General features: G+C 45.8%; 1 protein-coding gene across 1 annotated transcript in view; it reads right to left on the reverse strand.

Annotated features, from left to right (window-relative positions):
* Positions 1 to 415: 415 nt before the first annotated feature.
* FECH (ferrochelatase) overlaps positions 416 to 20,668 on the reverse strand; it is a 35,813-nt gene continuing 15,560 nt past the window's right edge. The window contains exons 5-11 of the mRNA XM_070361522.1: positions 15,259 to 15,393; positions 12,560 to 12,666; positions 9,132 to 9,230; positions 5,080 to 5,187; positions 4,450 to 4,614; positions 2,374 to 2,433; positions 416 to 1,895 (exon numbers count right to left, since the gene is read on the reverse strand). Of these exons, the coding sequence (XP_070217623.1) occupies positions 1,761 to 1,895; positions 2,374 to 2,433; positions 4,450 to 4,614; positions 5,080 to 5,187; positions 9,132 to 9,230; positions 12,560 to 12,666; positions 15,259 to 15,393 (809 nt within the window). The 3' untranslated portion in view covers positions 416 to 1,760. The remainder of the gene's footprint in view (positions 1,896 to 2,373; positions 2,434 to 4,449; positions 4,615 to 5,079; positions 5,188 to 9,131; positions 9,231 to 12,559; positions 12,667 to 15,258; positions 15,394 to 20,668) is intronic.

Consider the following 20,668-nt stretch of genomic DNA (forward strand, 5'->3'; position numbering starts at 1 on the left):
GACAGCTCTAAACAACTGTCTATGCCATGTACCCTCTTCTGGAAACAAATCTACTAATAGGAAAGCCAATTTGGGGAAAAAAAAATGTAGATGCTACTCAAATTTCAGAGCTGTTATCAGTGGGGGAAAATTATTAATGAAAGTGAATGGCATGTTTCTTGCATTACAAATTAAATTCCTCCTAATAATTTTTATTAGTAACAAATTTGGATTGCTTTTAAAACAATATATTTTTATTTGGTGTGCTGGGGTCTTAGTGTGGCACATGGGATTTTTAGTTGTGGCACGTGGGGTCTGGTTCCTGATCGGGGATCAAACCCCGACCCCCTGTGTTGGGAGCACAGAGTCTTAGTCACTGGACTCCCAAAAGTCCCTGATTTACTTTTGATTTAACAGAGACAATGAGTCATACTGGTTAAAGTCTTAATAATATCATATTTATTAATATAGTAAACCCTGAATATAGAAGATCTATGGCTCCATGAATACTTTCACTGGCTTAAAAAAAAAAATCAAATAAATGCTTTTTTGAAGAACAAAGTTGTACCATGGCATCTTAAATAATCACTGAAAATGACTTAACATGAAATATAATATAATTATATATTATAATTGTCACATTAGAGTGGTTCTTTTCCTTTTCTCCAAATTTCCTATAGCATGGTTACATAATTTTTATAATAAAAATTGTAAATTAAGAAAGAATTTGAAGTTACAAAACATAGTCGGCTTTTCAAAAATCTTCAAACAAATAAGGCAGGAAAGGGGACATTCAACCACGATGAAGAAGATGCTGGGTGGAGAGGTCGGGGAGGAGCTGTGGGCGGGCAGCCCTTCATTTCCAGCTGCACTGCCCCTGGAGACAGCAATCAGGGGCCCCCTCTCCTGCGCCACCAGGATCCCCACCAAGGTGGGGAGGACAAATGCGCAACTGCTACACGTTTACGAGCCCTGCGTGCCTGGGGAACCTCAAGGCACTTTTGGAACCTAGGCTTGATTAGGTCTGATGGTGAGGAACGTGAGGATCACACACGAAGACCGAAAGGACCGATCAACAGTGACCTCCCAGGAGCAGTCACTGTGGGCACTACACCATCAGACCGGCATTCCGTAACCCACGGGCTGAGGGAAAGAGCAGGCGCCTTTCTTTTCTAAAATTGTATCTCCTTTACTCAACTATGTTCACTTCAAAAAACAAGTGCGGGACTTTAAACAGACCTCACGCACACTGCCTGGAGAAGGAAGTGGCAGCCCACTCCAGCATCTCTGCCTGGAGAATCCCATGGATGGAGGAGCCTGGGGGCTACAGTCCGTGGGTCGCAAAGAGTCGGACAGACTAAGCGACTAAACCACCACCCCCACCATGCACACTGACAGCCCACAAAACAAACTCTTCACACCCTTGCACGGTTGTTTTTTGGGGGGGTGGGGGTGTTGCTAGAAAACCAAAATCGGTACTGAGAATGTGTATGCATTTCAGAAGATACATTTTTAAAACTCATTTTTAAAAATGGTCTAGTGGACATTCCAAACTAGTAACCCAGGGAGGAGGGACCATAAATGCTTACTGTGTTGGTCTATAAAAATAGAAAGCCCTCAAGAAGGACTTCAGAGCCCCTTCCTGGAGAAAGCACACAGTTTGTGGCCAGAGGCTACGCCGGCACGGATGTAACCTCCTCCCTAACAGCCGGATGCGCCCTCCTCCTCCTCGGAGGTGTCGGGAGGCGGCACGCGCACCTCCCAGCGGCGTGCCGCCGGGGTCACAGCTGCTGGCTGGTGAAGAAGGATTTGGTCTCCCTGCAGGTGGGGTTCACGCACAGCGGACAGCTCAGAGTCAGCTGTGTGGAGCAGCGCTCCTTGGACTGGAGGTGTGAGTGGACCAGGTCGGCCAGGGCCTGCAGGACAGACGGGAAGGACAGACGGTCAGAAGCGCAGACACCGCTGCTCCCCACGCCGCCTCCGCGCCCCCATCTGCCCAGGGGAGCACTAGGGCGTGGGGCTTCTCTTCACCTGAATTATTTATTTGCACCCTTCGAACCCAATTCTATAACGTCTTCCTTTCCTAAGAATTCTCAGCTTAGAGAATAGGCGAAAATTCAGGTTTTAGAAAACGAAATCCCCACACCCCACCTGCCGAACCTTGTCTCTGGAAGGCAGATTTTAAATTAGACGTCGTGATGGGTGGGTAGAAATAAGAAAACAGGGACTCTCTGAAGGAGGAGAGAGCCGGAGTGTAAGGGATTCGATTTTATTTTTCTAATTAATTGGAACTCAAAATGTTCTAATATGTGAGAAAACCAATATTCTGTAAGAGTTTCTCAGAGGACCACTCTCCGACATGCTCTACTAAAATGGTTGTAACATTAGAGATACCTTCGAGAACAGTGGGTTTCCATTAAGAGACTCCGCTCTTCTGATGTTTTCAAGTCCACACTGAATCAAATGAGAAAAGGGAGGAAAACACATACACATTTTATTTTCCCTTTTTTTTTTTTTTAAAGAAACTGCTACAAAAAAATAAATACATATACAGATACACACACAACTCAAAGTCTTGGTACCCAAGTATTCACAGACCACCCAGAAATGAAAAACAGTCCTGATACCAGGCACAGACATTGATTTTTACCTATTATCAAATTGCTCATCAATTTCTATTTCCATCCCCCAGCCCATGACCTTCCAATGGGTGCTTTGTTTCCAAACCATTTTTGAGGTTCTATAGGATAGAATACTCAAATAATTTAAATCTGCTTACCATTCTTTTTTAGTCCACCTTTCTAATGCCTACTTATAGACTCTACCTAAGCAGAATGTTGCTTTAGAGACTTAAATTTTTATGCATGCTTTGATTCCAAGTGCCAAAAGAGGTAAATTAATTTAATGTGTATTGAAACTAGATTGGATCTAATATACAGAGTTGGGATTTTAAATATATTCTTACCTAGAAAAATCTAAGTTAAAAAACTAAGGATTATATTTCACAACCATCCTTACTCAAAAATATCCTGTTAATTCCAGCTAATTATTCTGCAAATAATTGAGAAATATCTAACTATTATTTACTCAGGTAGCTAGGATCTTCTCTTTCCCTTTCTGAAATGCTGATGGCTTTTCGGTTGCTGTATCTTTTAAGTTAGAAGACTGGAAACAGGAAAATGGTGAGATTCAGCAAACACACAGTTCTCAACAGATCGAACATATTCTAAAACTTCATATAGAGGTAAGCTGGTTATTCTGCTGTTGGTCACTGTTCTCAAACACTGTTTTTGTTTTGGCCACACCACACAGCAAGCAGGTTCTTAGTTCCCTGACCAGGGATGCAACCCTCACCCCATGCAGTGGAAGCATGCAATTTTAATCACTGGACCACAAGGGAAGCCCCTGGAAAGCATCACTAAATGAAGTCCATAGACAACCCTACAATCTCATTTTAGCCAGTTACAACTTGCACATAAATTTCTTATCAAAACTGCTGACAAGCGCCTTAGGCGCCCTCTACCTTTAGGACCAGCAGGCACACACAAAAAACGGGGCGGGGGCGGCGGGGGTTGCTGCTGAAGCTCCCCCCAACCCACTCTCCACCCTGCCCGGCACCTGCCACCTGGTCCCAGAGAGGGAGACCACCCAGCACATGTGGGATGACCAGCGCCGGGAGCTGGGATGCAGGATGAGCGGGGACGTCTCTTTGGGTCCCCAGGGTTCCACGGTTCCCGCAGAAACAACGCTAGCAAAGGGGGCGCAGGTTCAGGCCGGCCCTCAGAAGCCCTGAGATGGGTCAACAGTGGTTTTCCTCCACGTGGATGACAATCACATCCATCTTCCATTACAAGACACTCAGGATGGTTGGTATTTGTTATTTCAATAATCAGATTGATCACAGCATAGTAGCAAACAGCTAATTAAGTGAGTGCATAAAAGAGGTCAGGGAAATTACAACACATAACTGCTCCAGAGTTCATCCCATGGTCTTTCTTAAATGAGGAGGATTCTAGGGCCTCGAAACCCAGCAGAAGCAGCATCACAGCCTGAGCAAAGGGCAGTATTAGGTGAAGAAAGGAATTATACAGACAACAATAAAATTCTTTTCTTCCAAACTGGTGAGAAGCACACTTATTTTTTTTCTCAAGGAAATGTGGTTTTCACTACTTTCAATGGGTACAGTAACTCAAACTAAACACAATGATGTTGCCTGCAGTGATGCCCGGTCACCCGTTTTGCAAAGGCACGAAAGTGCTTTCCCCCTGCAAACGTGGAGATGAAGTCGATTTGCTCAGATCAGAACTCGGATGAAGTATTATCCGGAACGATGAGGCCACAGTACATGCGAACACATACCAAGCGATATTTCTGAATGATACAATTAGATCACTGCAGAGAGAGTTACCTTTTAAAACAAATCACATTTCAAAAAAATCAAATCAAAATGGGATAAATAACCACACTTACCTCACTGGCTAGAACTTGAGAGTACTCGATGTCCAGCTCATAGAGCGTTTCGATGTGATCGCTGGTAAACGCTATTGGCACTAAAAGGATGTTCTTCCTTCCCCTCTTACAAAGCCCTTTGATGGCCTCGTCTGTCTGAGGACCCAGCCAGGGCATCGGGCCAACCTATGAGAAAGCAGGAGGAGTGCACACAGGGACCGTGTCTCACCACAGCCCACTGCCCCGGACACACTCACATGCACACACATGCACACATGCACACACACAGCCTCCCTGTAAGAGTGAGGGCCACGCTCTACACCTCGCTAATGGGTTTTGGTATTTCTTTATTAGGCTTGAATCCGTCTGCTGCTGCTAAGTCTAGAAGCTGGCAAAATATAAAGAAGAATTTCTGTGATTTCAACTGAAAATAATCTCTTGTTTGAATGGAATCAATGGAATTCTGCTCATCACTTGTTTTCTTCTCCATCATATTTGCTTGCAGAATTCCTCCTGCTCATATGAGCAGTCAGGTTATTGCAGAACATTCTGTCTGCGTGAAAAGGCCAAATCTGATCTTTTTATAACCAAGTCCTAAAATAGACATCCTCCAAAGAGCTGACCCCCTGCAAACGTGAGGAAGTCACCTACCTTGGATTGCCAAACCAGTCGGTAGGGGTTGGAGTAACCCAGCTTGTCCATGACTCTCTGGACAGTGGCGCCTACCTCTTGAGGATAGGGGTCCCCTCTGTTGACCACCTGCAGCAGAGACACAAGAGTTCAGTTGCCAACACCGTGCAGGGTTCTGAGAGCCTGGGGCTGGGCAGGGAGGCGGCCTGAGCCCTGGGCTGGAGGCTGCCCCTCGTCCTCCGCACTAATGCCCACGCCAGCTGAGCTCAGGGCCCAACTTACTTGGATGGATTTCATCGGCCAAAGGCACACAGGGTACCAAATCAGCTCTCGGGTTCCTAGGAATGCATCAGATTCTACATCCACGCCACCCAGAGGAGACTGACAACACACACCATGGGAGGATGGGTTTCTCCAGCCCCCCGGCTGGAACAGGGATGACACAGAGACGCTGGCACAGGGTGGGCCTTCACTTTTGGTACTTACCTGAAGGGCTGATTTTATTTTAATTTTTGACTGTGCTCTGCAGCTTGCAGGGTCTCAGTTCCCCGAACAGGGACTGAACCTGGGCCATGGCAGTGAAAACCCGGGATCTTAACCACTGGACTGCCCAGGGAACTCCCTGATTTTAGAAATGGAACTGAAAGAGTACTGTACGGACAGTGTATAGAACTACTGAGTTCACGGGGACCAGGTGAACAAAAGGGTGAACACTAGAGGAGTAAGAGAAAGAAGCAGCACGTGGTTCGGATTCCAGGCTCCTTGAGAACACGGTCTGTGCCTTCGAGCTCCTTCCAGTTCCTTCTCCCCACTCCTCCCACGGCCATGCTTTGAGCGCAGTCAGTGTCTGCAAGCGCTCCTCACCTTTGAAAGTGAACACCTTTGAAAGTGTGCAACAGACATTTTCTTTTTACTGCTTTAATATTTAGCTGTATCGTTTCTCTTTAGTTGCTAAGTCGTGTCCAGTTCTTTTGAGACTCCATGGAACATAGCCCACCAGGCTCCCCTGTCCATGGGATTCTCCAGGCAAGAATACTTGAGTGGATTGCCATTTCCTCCTCCAGGGGAATCTTCCAGACCCAGGGATCGAACCCGCGTCTCCTGCATTAGCAGGTAGATTCTTTACTATTCAGCTACCTGGGAAGCCCATTTAGTTGTGTACCAACTTTCTAAACCCCCATCCTGCTTTATTTCTTCCCACAACACTTATTACCTTCTATTGTTTCATACTACTTTCTTATCTGTTATGCTTATTATCTGTCTCCTCCCCCTCATTCCCTGAATGGGAAGATTTTTTTGTTCTGTTTTGTTCATTCCCCTGTTTTGTGGTAGGGGATAGAACAATGCCTGGAATAGCGTAGGTGTTCAATAAACACTGTTGAGATGAAATGATGAGCTATTCTTTGACAATCTCCAAGTAGCTCACTTAAGATATTTTTAATCACAAAGAGACAATAGTGACTTTATAATGGGCAAATCCAGAAGACACCACCTTAGGCTGATGACCACGGATCACTTCAGGAGTAGTGAGATTAACTGGCAGCATGTACTCCCAGCATGATGCACTCAGAAGCACAGGCCACTGGCGGGGGGAGGAGGGGTTATTCTTCCTGATAATAAACAACCTCAGTCTACGCATGAGAAAACACCCAACACATCCAAATGGAGGAGCATGCTGCGGAATAACTGTGTGTGTTTGTGTGTGCACTAGTTGCTCACTCATGTCCAACTCTTTTCGACCCCATGGACTGTAGCCCGCCAGGCTCCTCTGCCCATGGGATTCTCCAGGCAAGAATACCGGAGTGGGTTGCCATGTCCTTCTCCAGGGGGTCTTCCCAACTCAGGGATTGAACCCAGGTCTCCTACATTGCAGGCAGATGCTTCACCATCTGGGCTACCAGCGTTGCTACAAAATCATGCTTCAAAAATATCAAGTTCAGGAAAGACAAATGACAGGAGGAGGAACTGTCCCAGATTGGAGGAGCCTAAGGAGCTGAGACAAGTAACTGCCCTGGGAGATCCTGGGAGAGGAAAGCAACCCCTGAGGAGGAGCTGGTGAAAAGTGAGTGAAGTCCTCAGGTAACAGCTCTGCACCTCCACTCAGTTCTCAGTTTCCATTGCTAGACTTCCGGTTATGTGAGATGTCAACGTTAGGAGACGCTAAGGGAACTCTGTACTATTCTGTAACTTTTCTGTAAGTCCAAAATGACTTCAACATACATTTATATATATATATATATATATATATATATATATATATATACACATTATTAAGGGGGAAAGGGGCTTCCCAGGTGGTGCCAGTGGTAAAGAACCCACCTGTCAGTGCAGGAGACATAATAGACAGGAGTTCGATCCCTGGGTTGGGAAGATCCCCTGGAGAAGGAAATTGCAATCCACTCCAGTGCTCTTACCTGGAGAACCCCATGGACGGAGGAGCCTGGTGGGCTACAGTCCGTGGGGTCGCAGGGTTGAACACACCCGAAGCGCTTAGCACGTAAGGGGGAGAAGTCATTAGGAGCAAATGCAGGCGAACAGCAGAGCTTGAGCTCCACAATCCCTCTGCCTTCCCGACCCCATCCTGACCCTCCTGACTTCATGGTGTGCCTCAGTTCTACCCAAGACCCTGGGCAGAAAAACAAAACAAAACAAAACAAAAACCTGGAAGCCGCGTGTTCAGTCCCTGAGGGGGAGAAAGGGAAGTGAGGGGAGAGAAAAGCAGAGAGAAAACAGCACCTGGAACTGTTCACACATGAACACGTGTTTCCCTCTCTCCCGCTTCCCTCTGGCCCTTCAGCCGCTGCCTCATTACACACGGGCGGGTATAAAAAAAGGATGAGGGCCGAGCAGGAGTACGGACGTGTGAAGAAGCTGCGCGCGGTACCAGAAAGGAGGGCAGGCAGGCTTCCCGAAGAGCAGCTTGCTTCTCTCTAGAGCTGCCTACTGCCGGATCGTGCCCCCCGGGCGAGAGGGAGACATAGGCTGCGAAGGGCTCGCCCCTGGCGACCGCCAGGTGGCGCCACAGGCCAGCCAGAAGGGGGGCCCCAGAGAGGACCCTGGGTTAACTCATTAACTCTGCAGCTAAAACCTTAATGATGCCTACAGCAGTAATTCTCCGCCTCTCCAGCTTTGAGAGCGATGTTTTCAGGACACAGTGCTAGCTGCGAGCTGATGAAATGGGCTGCTCACCCCAGGCATTTCTGTACATCATACATATACCAGCTCCATCATTCTTGTCTCCAAAAATGCGATAGTCATGGCTGCTGCTGCTGCTGCTAAGTTGCTTCAGTCGTGTCCGACACTGTGCGACCCCATAGATGGCAGCCCACCAGGATGGCACAGAGGTGCTATTTTAACAAACACCCGGTGTCATATGAGAAACCAAGGAGCAACCAGATCATAACTGGATACACTTTACATTCACTGGCCAAAATGTGCTCTTGAGCCTTGGCAAATGAAAAACTAATCACTTCCTGGAATTCAAACAACTTCTGTCAAGTCTTGAGGACAAAAAGAATGGGGTTGAGAGCGCTCAGTCTGAATATGGAAGCCCTACCATCCAAGTTCCTTGAACAGGGCAGGCGAAAACAGCCTTCTTTAATTGTCCCATTTAATAAAATTCTCACATAGGAATGGATCTTCAACTTATCATTTTAAAGGAACTTAGGAACATAATATCTACTCACAATATCATAGTCTGAATTAATTGTTATTAGGTTTCAAGAGCTTCCCTGGTGGCTCAGCTGGTAAAGAATCCACCTGCGATGTGGGAGACCTGGGTTCAACCCCTGGGTTGGGAAGATCCCCTGGAGAAGGGAAAGGTTACCCACTCCAGTCTTCTGGGCTGGAGAATTCCATGGACTACATGCCCATGAGGTTGCAAAGAGTTAGACATGACTGAGCGACTTTCATTTTCAGGTCTCAAGAAATGAGTCTAGCTAAATTAGCACCAAGCTCAGTTTGAGATTTTAGAGTCCCTCCTTGCACTGGGCTTAGGCTGAATGGAAACTGGACCCACGTTAAACCTTTTGATCCCTCTACCACTGGGTCATCAACGAAATGTTCTTACTTACAGACATTGGCAGTGAGTGAGCAGAAAAAAGAATGACCACCTCGCGTCTCTTCTCAGGAGGAAAGTGATCCAGCTCTTTCAGAATATGGTCAGCAAAGCACTGCAGGAACACCAAGAAAAGGGGGGATACGGAGGGGGCGGGAAGAAAGACATGGAAGGAGAAGAAAATAGTCTGTGTGAGTGACACCACAAATCTCAGCGAAGCCCTCAAACACAGCAACTGTCTCTGTTAAGGGAAAAAAACCCTGCAAACTGTACAGTGTCTCTAGCTTTGGTTCATCATCAGAATGGCTCATAACGGTTCCAGGGGCCTGGGGAATTTGATGGGAAACTTCTAAAGCTTGCTAATGGCTCACTGAAAATGAACGCTCTGGACCTGCTTCCCCGTGGGAGGCACAGGGCACATTTCCAGATGGAAAGGAAACGCAGATGGGAAGGAGGAGTTGTTTTAAGACCTCTCACTTGCTCCGTTAGCAGGAAAACCGCTTACAGGGTCCTTCTGAATCTCCCTTAGTTTGGCTTTCAGGCATATCACATTAAAATACATTAGACAGAAGTAACCGAGGGATAAGAAAATATGGTTCCTTTTTTACGACCTTGGCCTCCCTGAGTCAGTCTTCATAACGACCTTCCTAACAGCAGACGAGACGGTTGCACCACTCTCGTTCAATTCACAGAGGAGAGACGTGGCTGACTGGGGGGCCCGTCGGGTCCCATCTGCAGAACCTGGGCCAGAAGGCAGCTCCCGCTCCTCCACATCTCTGTCCACCAGACCAGCCAAGCCCCTTCCGTGGCCGGCACGTCCAGAGTCACATCAGTAGGTGCTGAAATACCAGACCTGAGGAGGCTTCCTTTCATCTCTCTCTTTAATCATGCTGTCATTCAACTTATAAAGCAAAGGGCTACAAAGGACATGAACGGGTGAACTGACAACACTGGAGTATGAACGCAGGTTGGACAGATTTCAGTGTCAATATGAAGTTTGCTGAAGTTGAATACTGTATCATTGCAATGGAAAAGAATACACTGTTTAGGTGTAAAGAGTGGTTTTATACGTCTGTGTGTGTGTATGTATATACATCTTATTCTCAAAAGGTTCAGGAAAAAATTATGTATACATAGACACGCATATGCACACACATAAAGGGTATGCAAATGATAAAGTGGGATAAATTTTAACACAGGAATCTAAATAAAGAGATGGGGGTTCCTTATATACTATTCTGGGAACTTTTATGTATGCTTGAAATTATTTCCAAATAAAAATGTTTTTAAACATAATATTAAAAAAATTATAAAGGACAGTTTACCAAAACCATGTAAATTTGCACTTGTTGGCATTTTTGATACATCAGTGTTTAATACGACAGGATGAGCAATTACTCCATAACAAATGTTGGAATATTATTAGTTTTCTCAGAACCCTCAGGTTTTGATAAATTAATGCTCAAAGGCACAAAATGGTGCCTAGAGAGTTCGCTCCCTTTTCAAAATTTATAATTTACCTACAGAGTCAATGGGATAGGATTAAACACCAACATAAACAATATTTTCTGGTGGTCTTTTCAGTGTTAGTAGACTAAGGATGCTCAGAAAAGATTATATTTGTACAAGCCCAGATAAGGAGGCCCAGAGCAAAGTTTAAAGACAGCCTGCAACATACATTTACTCTAAATATTCCAGCAGTTAGATAACAGAAGCAAAAGGACTATTTTCAGTAATTACTACTTATCATAAGTAGAAATGTAGATTAACCACAAGATTTTTAGTTCCAGCTTTTGTTGTTTAGTTTGGGTTTTTTTTTTTTTTTCCATTTCCACTAGATATCAAATCTCCTTCTTGTGTAATCCACATAATACTAATAAACTCTAAATTTTTGTTTCCTCCAGATTTTAGTAGGATTTCTCTTTTTATCATCTTGCATGCAAGTAGAGACACAATTTGTTACGGCTTATAGCAGACTCTAAGCCGTTGTCAGCACTGAGGAGCCGTGGGCAAGCAGAAGTGCCCTGAAATTATCTAAAACCCATCTGCGGTATTTTCCAGGCGCAGCCCCTCTGCAGAATGAAAGCGGCAGGCGGCTCTCAGAGGTTTCAATCACACCATCAAGGAGGGTGGATAAATGCCTCTAAAATTCCCTTTCATTTTATGAAGGAAGACTTCCTCAGTTAAGAGACCTTTCCATCTTTCTGCTTCCCCCCTTTTCAAAGGACTGAATTTTAATGCAAATCTAATTACTGCCTCGATCAGGGCAGGCAGATGCTGCACAGATCCCCGCTTCTCTGCTGCCACATGGCAGTGCTGACCTGAGACACCCCTCGTTTCCAACCCCGGGCCTCCGAGCGGAACAGGCAGGCCAGGTTGGGGCTGCAGGCGGTCTGGACGGGAACCGCCTCCCTGGAAAGAGCGAACTCGGTGGGGACACCGCACCTGGACCAAAACGACACCCACCCCTGAGAGAAGGCGCCTTCTTCCCACTTCTCGCTTAAAACTGAATTTCGGCCTCTGCGTTAACCCTTGACAGCACCTACGTGCCTAAGGAAGACGCGGACCGCTCGGGGCGAGCCGGCCAGCGTTTCTCGAGGTCCACCACCACCTAGTGGTGACAGATGTAAGTGCCGCCGGGCTGCAGAAAAAGCGCTGAAGCAGGCACTTTGCCGAGAACGTTCGAGGAGTGAAACACAAACTAGACGAGCTCCCCTCACTTAGTGTTTCTTCTACCGAAACTAACTCAAAGGTAGAAAACTTCCACCAGCGGAACCAAGCAGTGTGTGTATGATGGAGGACAGTGCCCAGTAGCGGTCCTGTAGTCGAAGGGTGAGAAGGTGTATAACAGCAGCATTTCAGAGCTTTGCAATTGTGCTTTTAACTGAGTCTCTTAAAACCAAGCATCTGTTACTAAAAATATTACATATATAAACTGCATAGGAGAAATATGAAACTTCTAATATAGACACTTTCTCAACTGAAGCGTTAAATTTATTCTATGTCTCAGAGCACGTAGATATAGTCCCTTTAAAACCTTTAGGTCTTGATACTTTAATGGATTTAGAAAATAGAGAATCTATTAGTTGGTTATTCAATCTATGAATGGAGATTAGATTAAACACCCTGCTTAATTCTTTTCCCTTGCATATTCTTTAACGTTCTTTTGGTCACTGTGAAATACAAAATTCAAAACATAATTCTGCTATAGTTTGTAACTAATACTATTAATCTGAAGAAAAGGAAGAGTTAAACCTTTAACCTTTACATTTCTTTTCTCCTGGCATAATAAATCAAGACTCAAATACCTTTTTTTTTTAATTCCTCAGAACACAATTTAAGGACGAGAACAGTAGGCTTGGAAGGACACCCACAGACCAGGCAGGGACGAGAGCCTGGCCCACGGCGGAAGCGGGGCGACAGCAGCCGGCGGTGGTCGCTCACCTGGATGAGGAGGGGGTGCGTGGGCCACCTGTCGATCGTGCTCCACTTCATGGTGGGCTTCCTGCCCACTTCATTGTAGTATCTGTAAATGGCATTTAAGCTGCTGCCTGAAATACACAGGGGCTACTTAGTGCATGTGGGTTATGGTGAAAGTAAAAAAACAGACTAGTAAAGACAGTAATTATAAGCTCAAAGCAGGTAATTTCTGCACTGAGTCAGTCTAATTACAATCATTTCAATACTCTAAAATGCATATAGATCTAACTACCCTGCAAATGCAGATCACTAAAAAGCAATCAATTTCAACGACCTTTCTAAGATTAGTGAGGCCACTTCTCTAGAGAAGCACAGTGGTGGTGGATTTATGAAATATAAGCAGTCGTTATTTGCAAGGACCAAGTCTTACAACAGAAAGCATGTTACATTTTTTCCCCCGTTATGAAGGGAATCAACCCCATTTACAGGGTGGGAAAGAAAGGAAAAAGAAACGAGGTGTGACCCCAGCACGCTACCACAATCGTCGTTTCATTCTAACTGGTGCTTTCCAGTGATTTTTCCCTATAGCTGTGATGTTTCACAAATTAATTTCAGTACACGGGCACTTTTGTATCCTGAATACTTAGGGCATTTTTACTTAGCATCATGAGACGAATATTTTCCACATTATAATAAAAGCTTTATAATCATCCTTTTTAATGGCCCATTGACAAGAATAACAGCTTATTAAGGCTTCTAAGCTCATTCTCTATTTTTATCTGCTTTATTAAATTATCCTCACTCCCTAGAATAAGTTAAATGGGTACCAAATCCTTGTAGGTAATCTATCAAAACTCGTATTTCTAAGCAAGAGATGGTTAACATGAAAATTCAAAGACTAAAGAAAGGAAAGCAGATGGTGCCAACCCAGGGCAATTTTTTTCCTGGCCTAGAGGATTTGGCACTGGGGCCAACCCCTAATCCTATGAAACCAGCCCTAACATGGGGCCTCCTCGTCAATCTTCACGTGGGGCAAATGCTCCAAAACACGGCCGTGCTTCCTGACACCACTAGTTTCTCTCCTAGAACTATTCATCAGTCAAGTCTCCAGATAAAAAACGCTTGCCAGCACAAAGCCATACTGACATCGCATGTACTCTCAGGCTAAGACTCGATTTTCAAAAAAAAAAATACATCGAGTTCCGTTTTTCTGACCAGAATACAATGAGTCAGATAAATCCAAACGGAGTCCATCCCAGATTCAAAACCCGTCTCTCCAGAAATCACGAAGCAGTCACCGCCATCTGCATGTCGCGAGCCGCATTTCACAGGGGGATGTTCATTGTCCGATGGGTCGGGTTGGCCAGAAAGTTCATTTGGATTTTTCTGTAACACCGTGCCTGAAGGAACTTTGTGGTCAAGCCAATACAAAAGGACTTCTGGAAGCCACAGGAGGTCTTCTGGATCGCTCAGAAACATTCAATGAACTGCCTAAAGTAGTAATTAAGGGGAGAGCATAACTAAAAAAAAAAATCACCTGATTAAAAAAAGTGATTGATACATCGAATATACTGGCGCTGCCACAACATGTGTCTAAATAAAGCAACAGACAAACGGCACTCTAGTGGCCTCCAAGAATGAACACGGCTTCACATCTCTGCAGTGAAGCTGTGCCTTCCCTTATGTCCTGGGGAAAACCTGCACAGACCTTGACGTTTTAAACACACAGGCAGAGCCAGCTGTGAGATGCAACGCTGGTCAATCCTTTGTCACATAAATAACCATCTTCTTGCTTAATTTTGAGAGCAGACATTTACATGGTAAGATATATTTTTTAAAGCCAGGCAAAAAGTATAGCTTAGAAAGGTCATAAGACACATATCCAAAAGAAATCACAATTCAAACTCTTGAGGGTGTCTGAGAACTTGGGCACTTTCACAGGGGCTCTGAATAAATATTTAAGGCACACAGCAGGCTTCCGAGATTTCTTTCAGTAGCCTTTTGTTTTCTCCTTCCTGTTATAGAAATAATATGCACTAATGTCCAAAAGCAATTTAGAAGTAAAAACGTGCTGACCCCAGAGCCTTGAAAAAGAATGCAAACAGACGTTAATTGTGAGTGACATTAGACGATTTACCTATACCTAAATGATACAGAGATTGGCAAAACATTATCGTCCAGCTCCAATTAAATATCTAGGAAACACCACCTAGTAATACTTCCCCAAATCTAGAACACTGAGAGAAGTTGGCAAAGGAAACCCTAAACTGGGCTTTGTTTGACCAGGAACCAACCCGTAACCAAAATACATATCCATATTTCCAATGTTATACGGACACCTCTGCTTGCAAAATGGAAACATCTATCACCTTTGCTGCATTAATAAGAATACTGGCGTAGCCATAAAAATAAAGCTTTATTACACAAACACAGAAAGTGGCTTAAGGTGCATTACGGATCCATTCTACATGCATTAAAGCACCGGACAGTGGAAGCCGCTGCCTTTCACCCACCATTTGTAATTCTCAGTCCACTGGCTAATAACTCAAGGGACAGATGAACCATGAGATTTCAAATAGACAGACCTGAACTCTGGCGTTTAACACAGACAGGCTGGATTTGCCATTCAAATCGAAAGAGATCCATCCTCTCCTCCTGCCCTCCGGCCTCCCGTTCTTCTCACCGGGGCCGGAGCCGCCCTCCGCCGGCAGCGGGCAGCTTACCTGTGGTGGAGCAGCTGTACTGGGGGTACTGCGTGAAAGCAACCGCCCTCTCCAGGCCATCCCTCTCCATCTCTTCAATTGCTTCCTCTGTTAACGGGTGGACGTACCGGAATCCAATATAGTATTTGTGCGGGGCTGTTAGGAAGCATGTGTGGGAAGGAGAAAGTATTCATCTTGATATAGATTCCGAACATAATGCAGTGCCCAGAACAAAGGACAGTTAACCTGATTTCCTGAAGCTGATAATGTGAGCAAGGTTAGAATATTCCTTGGATCTTCTCCAGCCTTTCACGGGTAGGTGCATTTTTCACCACTCTTTTCTGTGATCAACTCCCCCCCGCCCCCCACCCCCCACCATCACACACATACTTTCATGGAGCGCATGGTTTTTAAAACTCAAGCTTCTGTGCCTTATTCTCTGCTCTCGGCCAAGACAAGAGAGACTCGAGAGCAAGGAGTCAAGAACTAGCATTTATTCTTAAATATAACCTCCTCTATGGACCATGCACCATGGCAGACGCTGCGCTTTCTTCTTCTCTAAACCCCGTTTTTCAGATAAGGAAACAGACTCTTAAAGGTTAATGAGCCACCAAAAGGCACACCTAGCAGATGGTCTAGATGAGATTCACTGTGGTCTCTTCACCCCAGAACCTACGCTCCGTCCACGCCCACCCCTTCACCCCAGCCTTCTCATCGCCCGAGTCCCCTTGTCCTGTTCCCTCAGACCCCAGGCCACCTAGTCTACATGAAAGCTCTGGGATACTCGATAAAAGTTCATTGATAACAAATGATTGAAATGATTCTTCTCACTTACATGAAAAACAAGACCAACCCCAACAACAATGCTTAAGTTGGAGGCACTAAGTGGGATTTAAAATCATTCTTCTGGGACTGCTGTGGCAATCCAGTGATTAAGACTCTGCTTCCAATGTAGGGAGTGTGGGTTCAATCCCCGGTCACGGAACTAAGACCTCACATGCTGAGTGCAGTGGACAAAACTTAATAATAAAATCATTCTTCTGGCTCCTAAATGTCCCAAGTCAGGGGCTGTCTTTGTGCTCCCATCACTTCACCAATTCTGCCTCCTTTATTATTTTAAAAGCTCCTCAAGCAATTTTTTTAGGCTTTTATAAAATCATAAAACTGGAAGCTTTCTAAAGTTATCCAGGGCTTCCCAGGTGGCTCAGTGGTAAAGAATCCACCCACCAACCGGAAGGCTCCAGTTCTATTCCTGAATCGGGAAGATCCCCTGAAGAAGGAAACCACAACTCCCTCCAGTATTCTTGCCTGGGAAATCTCATGGACAGAGGAGCCTGGTGGGCTGCAGTCCATGGGCCAGACATAAGAGTCAGACACGACTGAGCACCCACGCATCGTGTTTAGTTGTCTTCTCACAGGGTTATACCCAGTTTATGCTCAGGGATGAAATTGAAAATACACGACATAAACATTAAGTCTAGTAAAACCAAGGTCATCTTACTGTCCAGGCCTCAGCCAGGGCTGCAGCTAAGAATATGATGCTAAATTGCTGCAAGAAACATTTAAGTTAAAGAGAAGAAAAAGATAATACATTAATTGTGTGTGTGTCTCAATATATAATGTGTATTTTATATATATGTATATGTGTGTATTATATGTGTGTGTATATATTATATATGCATATATGTGTATTATATGTGTGTTATATACGTATATGCGCGTATTACGTATATGTATGAAAGTGAAAGTGAAGTTGCTCAGTCATGTCTGACTCTTTGCGACCCCATGGACTGTAGCCTACCAGACTCCTCCGTCCATGGGATTCTCCAGGGAAGAATACTGGAGTGGGTTGCCATTTCCTTCTCCAGGGGATCTTCCCGATTCAGGGATTGAACCTGGGTCTCCCGCATTGCAGGCAGACGCTTTAACCTCTGAGCCACCAGGAACCTACGTATATGTATAAATGTGTATTATGTATGTGCATATGTGTATTATATATTATATGTGTGTGGTGGATATAGATATATAAAGCATCCCTTAGTAAATTGACCAGGGGACTGAATCAGTGGACTGTGCTGTCAAGAACAGAGGCAGAGTGTCGACAGAGGGGAGAGCCCGTCTGTGCGTGGGAAGGATGGTCTGATTCAGTGATCTACAGTGGCGACTACAAAAAGAGGAAGGAGGGGGCACAGATGAAACCTTTCTCAGCTGCCTGTCCCTTCGAGGCCTCCGATTTTCTGGTCTCTTGCATAAAGCATGGTGGCCTGCCATTAAAACCCTCCAGAGGACAAAACCCGGTAAGCAAACTGCTGGACGGATTGTTCAAAGATTACATGGTTCGCGTCCACGATCACGGTATCATCAGGCCCGTTTTTCAGGAGCTCTTGGTGCTCTGAGCTGGGGCTGAAGTGGAATTTGCTTTCTGATCTATTTTGAGACAATACAACGATCAGACTGACAGAGCAAGATCCCCCAAACGCTGTGGGTCAACCAGCTTCTGGCGTTTTTCTTTCCGCTGCCGGGAGTTGAAAGCCGCAGCCTAAAGGCCCGGGGCCTGGGAGTTTCTCAGATGTTACAGACTCAGAGAGGTGGAGGCCTCCCTCACAGATAAAGGCAGGGCGGCGACCATATCTGGAGGTGAGACAGAGAAAAATACTCTGGAAAGAACAGATAATGCTTTCCAAACGGTCCAGTTCAAGACAGCCCGCAAAAACATGTTTCAGAAAAAGCGACAAGGCACTGGGCCTCTCCTGAGGAGCCAGCAAGCCTTCACAGGGCTCCCAGCTACCGCGGGGAGATGAAGGCGGCTCCAGGGTGTCAACCAGCAGAGCCCCGTCTGGTGGGCACCACATCCAGCCAGAGCGAGCCCGCAACACGCGACTTGCTGACCCTGCCTCGTCCAGCCTCAGAGCAGATGCCCAGTGAACACTGTTTGGTGAGAACTACAGAGAAGTAAAAAAAAAAAAAGGAACAAACAGAAAAACCATTTTTTTAAATGGTAAAACTTCGTTAACCTCCTCTCCATTCATTTAGCAATGGGCGATAATTCAACTATCATGGGCAACAGTTCAAACGTCTGATTCGTACGTGACTCTGAGAGAAGGGCGTGAAGCTATTATGATGCTTTTCAACTTGTAGCTGATCATGGTCTGATTCGTACGTGACTCTTTGAGAGAAGGGTGTGAAGTTATTATGATGCTTTTCAACTTGTAGCCGATCATGGTGAATAAGAAAAGATCAAATCTTCTGAATTTCTATTGTGTAACCATGCTAATGCCTCCAGGATTATCTGATTTTAATGTTCACAGTGATCCTAGGAGTGGGAGTGTGTTGTCATCCCCATTTTCCAGATGGGGCTCAGCGAGTGGAGTCATCTGCCTGATCTCACACAACCAGGAATGGGGAAGCCAGCTGCACCTGAAATGACCCCATTTCGCATCCAATAAAGAATAAAAGTCTTCCACTGAGTAGACTTACTCAAGAGCTTCACTGACAGCAGGCACAGTGCATGTAACTAGATATCGTTTGTAAAATATGTTTCGCTATATTCCTTTTTTTAAAAAAGGATCATGTATGATCAATCATTTTTGGCTGTGCTGGGTCTTTGCTGCGGCACACGGGCTTTCTCTGCCTGCGGTGAGCAGAGGCTGCTCTCCAGCTGCCCTGAGCAAGCTTCTCATTGCGGCGGCTTCTCTTGATGCGGAGCACAGGCTCTAGGTGCACAGGCTTCAGAAGCTGTGGGCCCTGGGCTTAGGCTGCTCCGAGGCAGGTGGAACCTTCCTGGACCAGGAATAGAACCCGTGTCCCCTGCACTGGCAGGCGGATCTCTAACCATTAGACCACCAGGGAAGCCCTAAAAATGTATCTTAGATTTAGACTTGTCATGAACTGTAATGACTACATCTCTCATCTGTGTTCCTTCTGTCTTCCTTAAATGAGCGCAGTGCAGTCTAACTCTGTGAAACTGATTCCAAGTTATATTACCTCATGGAGTGCACTGTATTTAGTCAATACTCAATTTTGTGCAGAGCCTGTGCAAGTCTCAAACTGTCTATCCTGGCTACCAAGTAACAACTGTTTGCCCCCCAAATGGGAATATGAAACATTCTTATCTGGTTGTAATCATCACATTTTTTGTTTGCTTATTTGCCTAAAGAGAACTTTTCCAAATATACATAAACAAATAGACACAGTTCTGAAATAAACTTTATAATTTTACAGGATAAAAACTATAAGACGGGAGGAGGAATGAGAAAGAGATGCCGAGACAGGAAGCAGGAAGGAAAAGCAGCCAGGAGGGAACCTGTGCTAGTCCCGAGGCGGCTGGGGGCCCACTGCAGGCTTCAGGTCTACCCAGCGAAGTGTGACCAGCAGGATGAAAAACTTCCAGGTAACCTGGGGGAGCCCCTGAGGGAGCCACGGACCCACGCCTGGTAATCACCTTATTAGTCTTTCATGCAAAGTTCCCCCAAAGAAGCTGCCAATCCTTGAGGCTGTTTGCAACATCCTCGTCAGCCGCCGTACTGGTTTTGTAGAGAATCGCTCCAGTAAGCCTTCAACAGATTTTCCTCTGGGCCCCTGAAGCAGACTGGCCTGTAGCAGCAAGGCCTCACGAGACTAGAAGCTTCTGGTGAGTAGAAGCCATGTGTTTCGACTTTGAGTAGCAGCATGAACCAGGGAAGGGCACTGGCTGGGCCACTGATGAATGCCTGTGTGGGTGGTCATGGGCCTCCTTAAACACCCCCACTGCCGCCAGAGCAGGCCTGCTTGGCGGACGAGATGGTCATCTACCACGCAGAAAAAAGGCAGAATTGAACTCGTCTACATCAGAGAGTCCCATGTATAGGCCGCAGAGACTGGTGACATGCCCTAGGGTCAACACCAGGTGTCTGACAGGGAGCAGACTATTGCTGTTCAGTCGCTACGTCGTGTCTGACTCCTTGTGAACCCATGGACGGCAGCACGCCAGGCTCCTCTGTCCTCTACCGTCTCCCAGAGTTTGCTCAAATTCATGTCCATTGCGTCGGTGATGCTATCTAACCATCTCATCCTCTGCCGCCTTCTCTGTTTGCCTTCAATCTTTCCCCGCATCAGGGTCTGGGACACTGATGATCAGGGAATGGGACGCTGGGGTAAATTCAGGTCATTCTATGGGGCTTTTTCCAGGCCGCCCTGGGAGGTGGAGGCCACGGCTGGCCTGCCTGGCCTGGACAAGCCAGCAGCCTCACCACAGAGAGGGGACAAGGAAGGATGCATGGGTATTCCTTTTCCAAGGCTGACAACTCCACTAGGGCCTTTATGGTGACGGGCGCTGGGCCAAGATGTCAACAGGAAAATGGTGTCTTCTCAGCACCTTTGTCCACTGAGGGCAGCACGGCAGCTGCAGATCTGGTTCACGCTGAACCTTTTATTGTGATAAACTGTTAATGAC

This window comes from Bos mutus, chromosome 24 (genome assembly GCF_027580195.1).
Source record: "Bos mutus isolate GX-2022 chromosome 24, NWIPB_WYAK_1.1, whole genome shotgun sequence".
In the NCBI taxonomy this organism is placed as follows: domain Eukaryota; kingdom Metazoa; phylum Chordata; class Mammalia; order Artiodactyla; family Bovidae; genus Bos; species Bos mutus.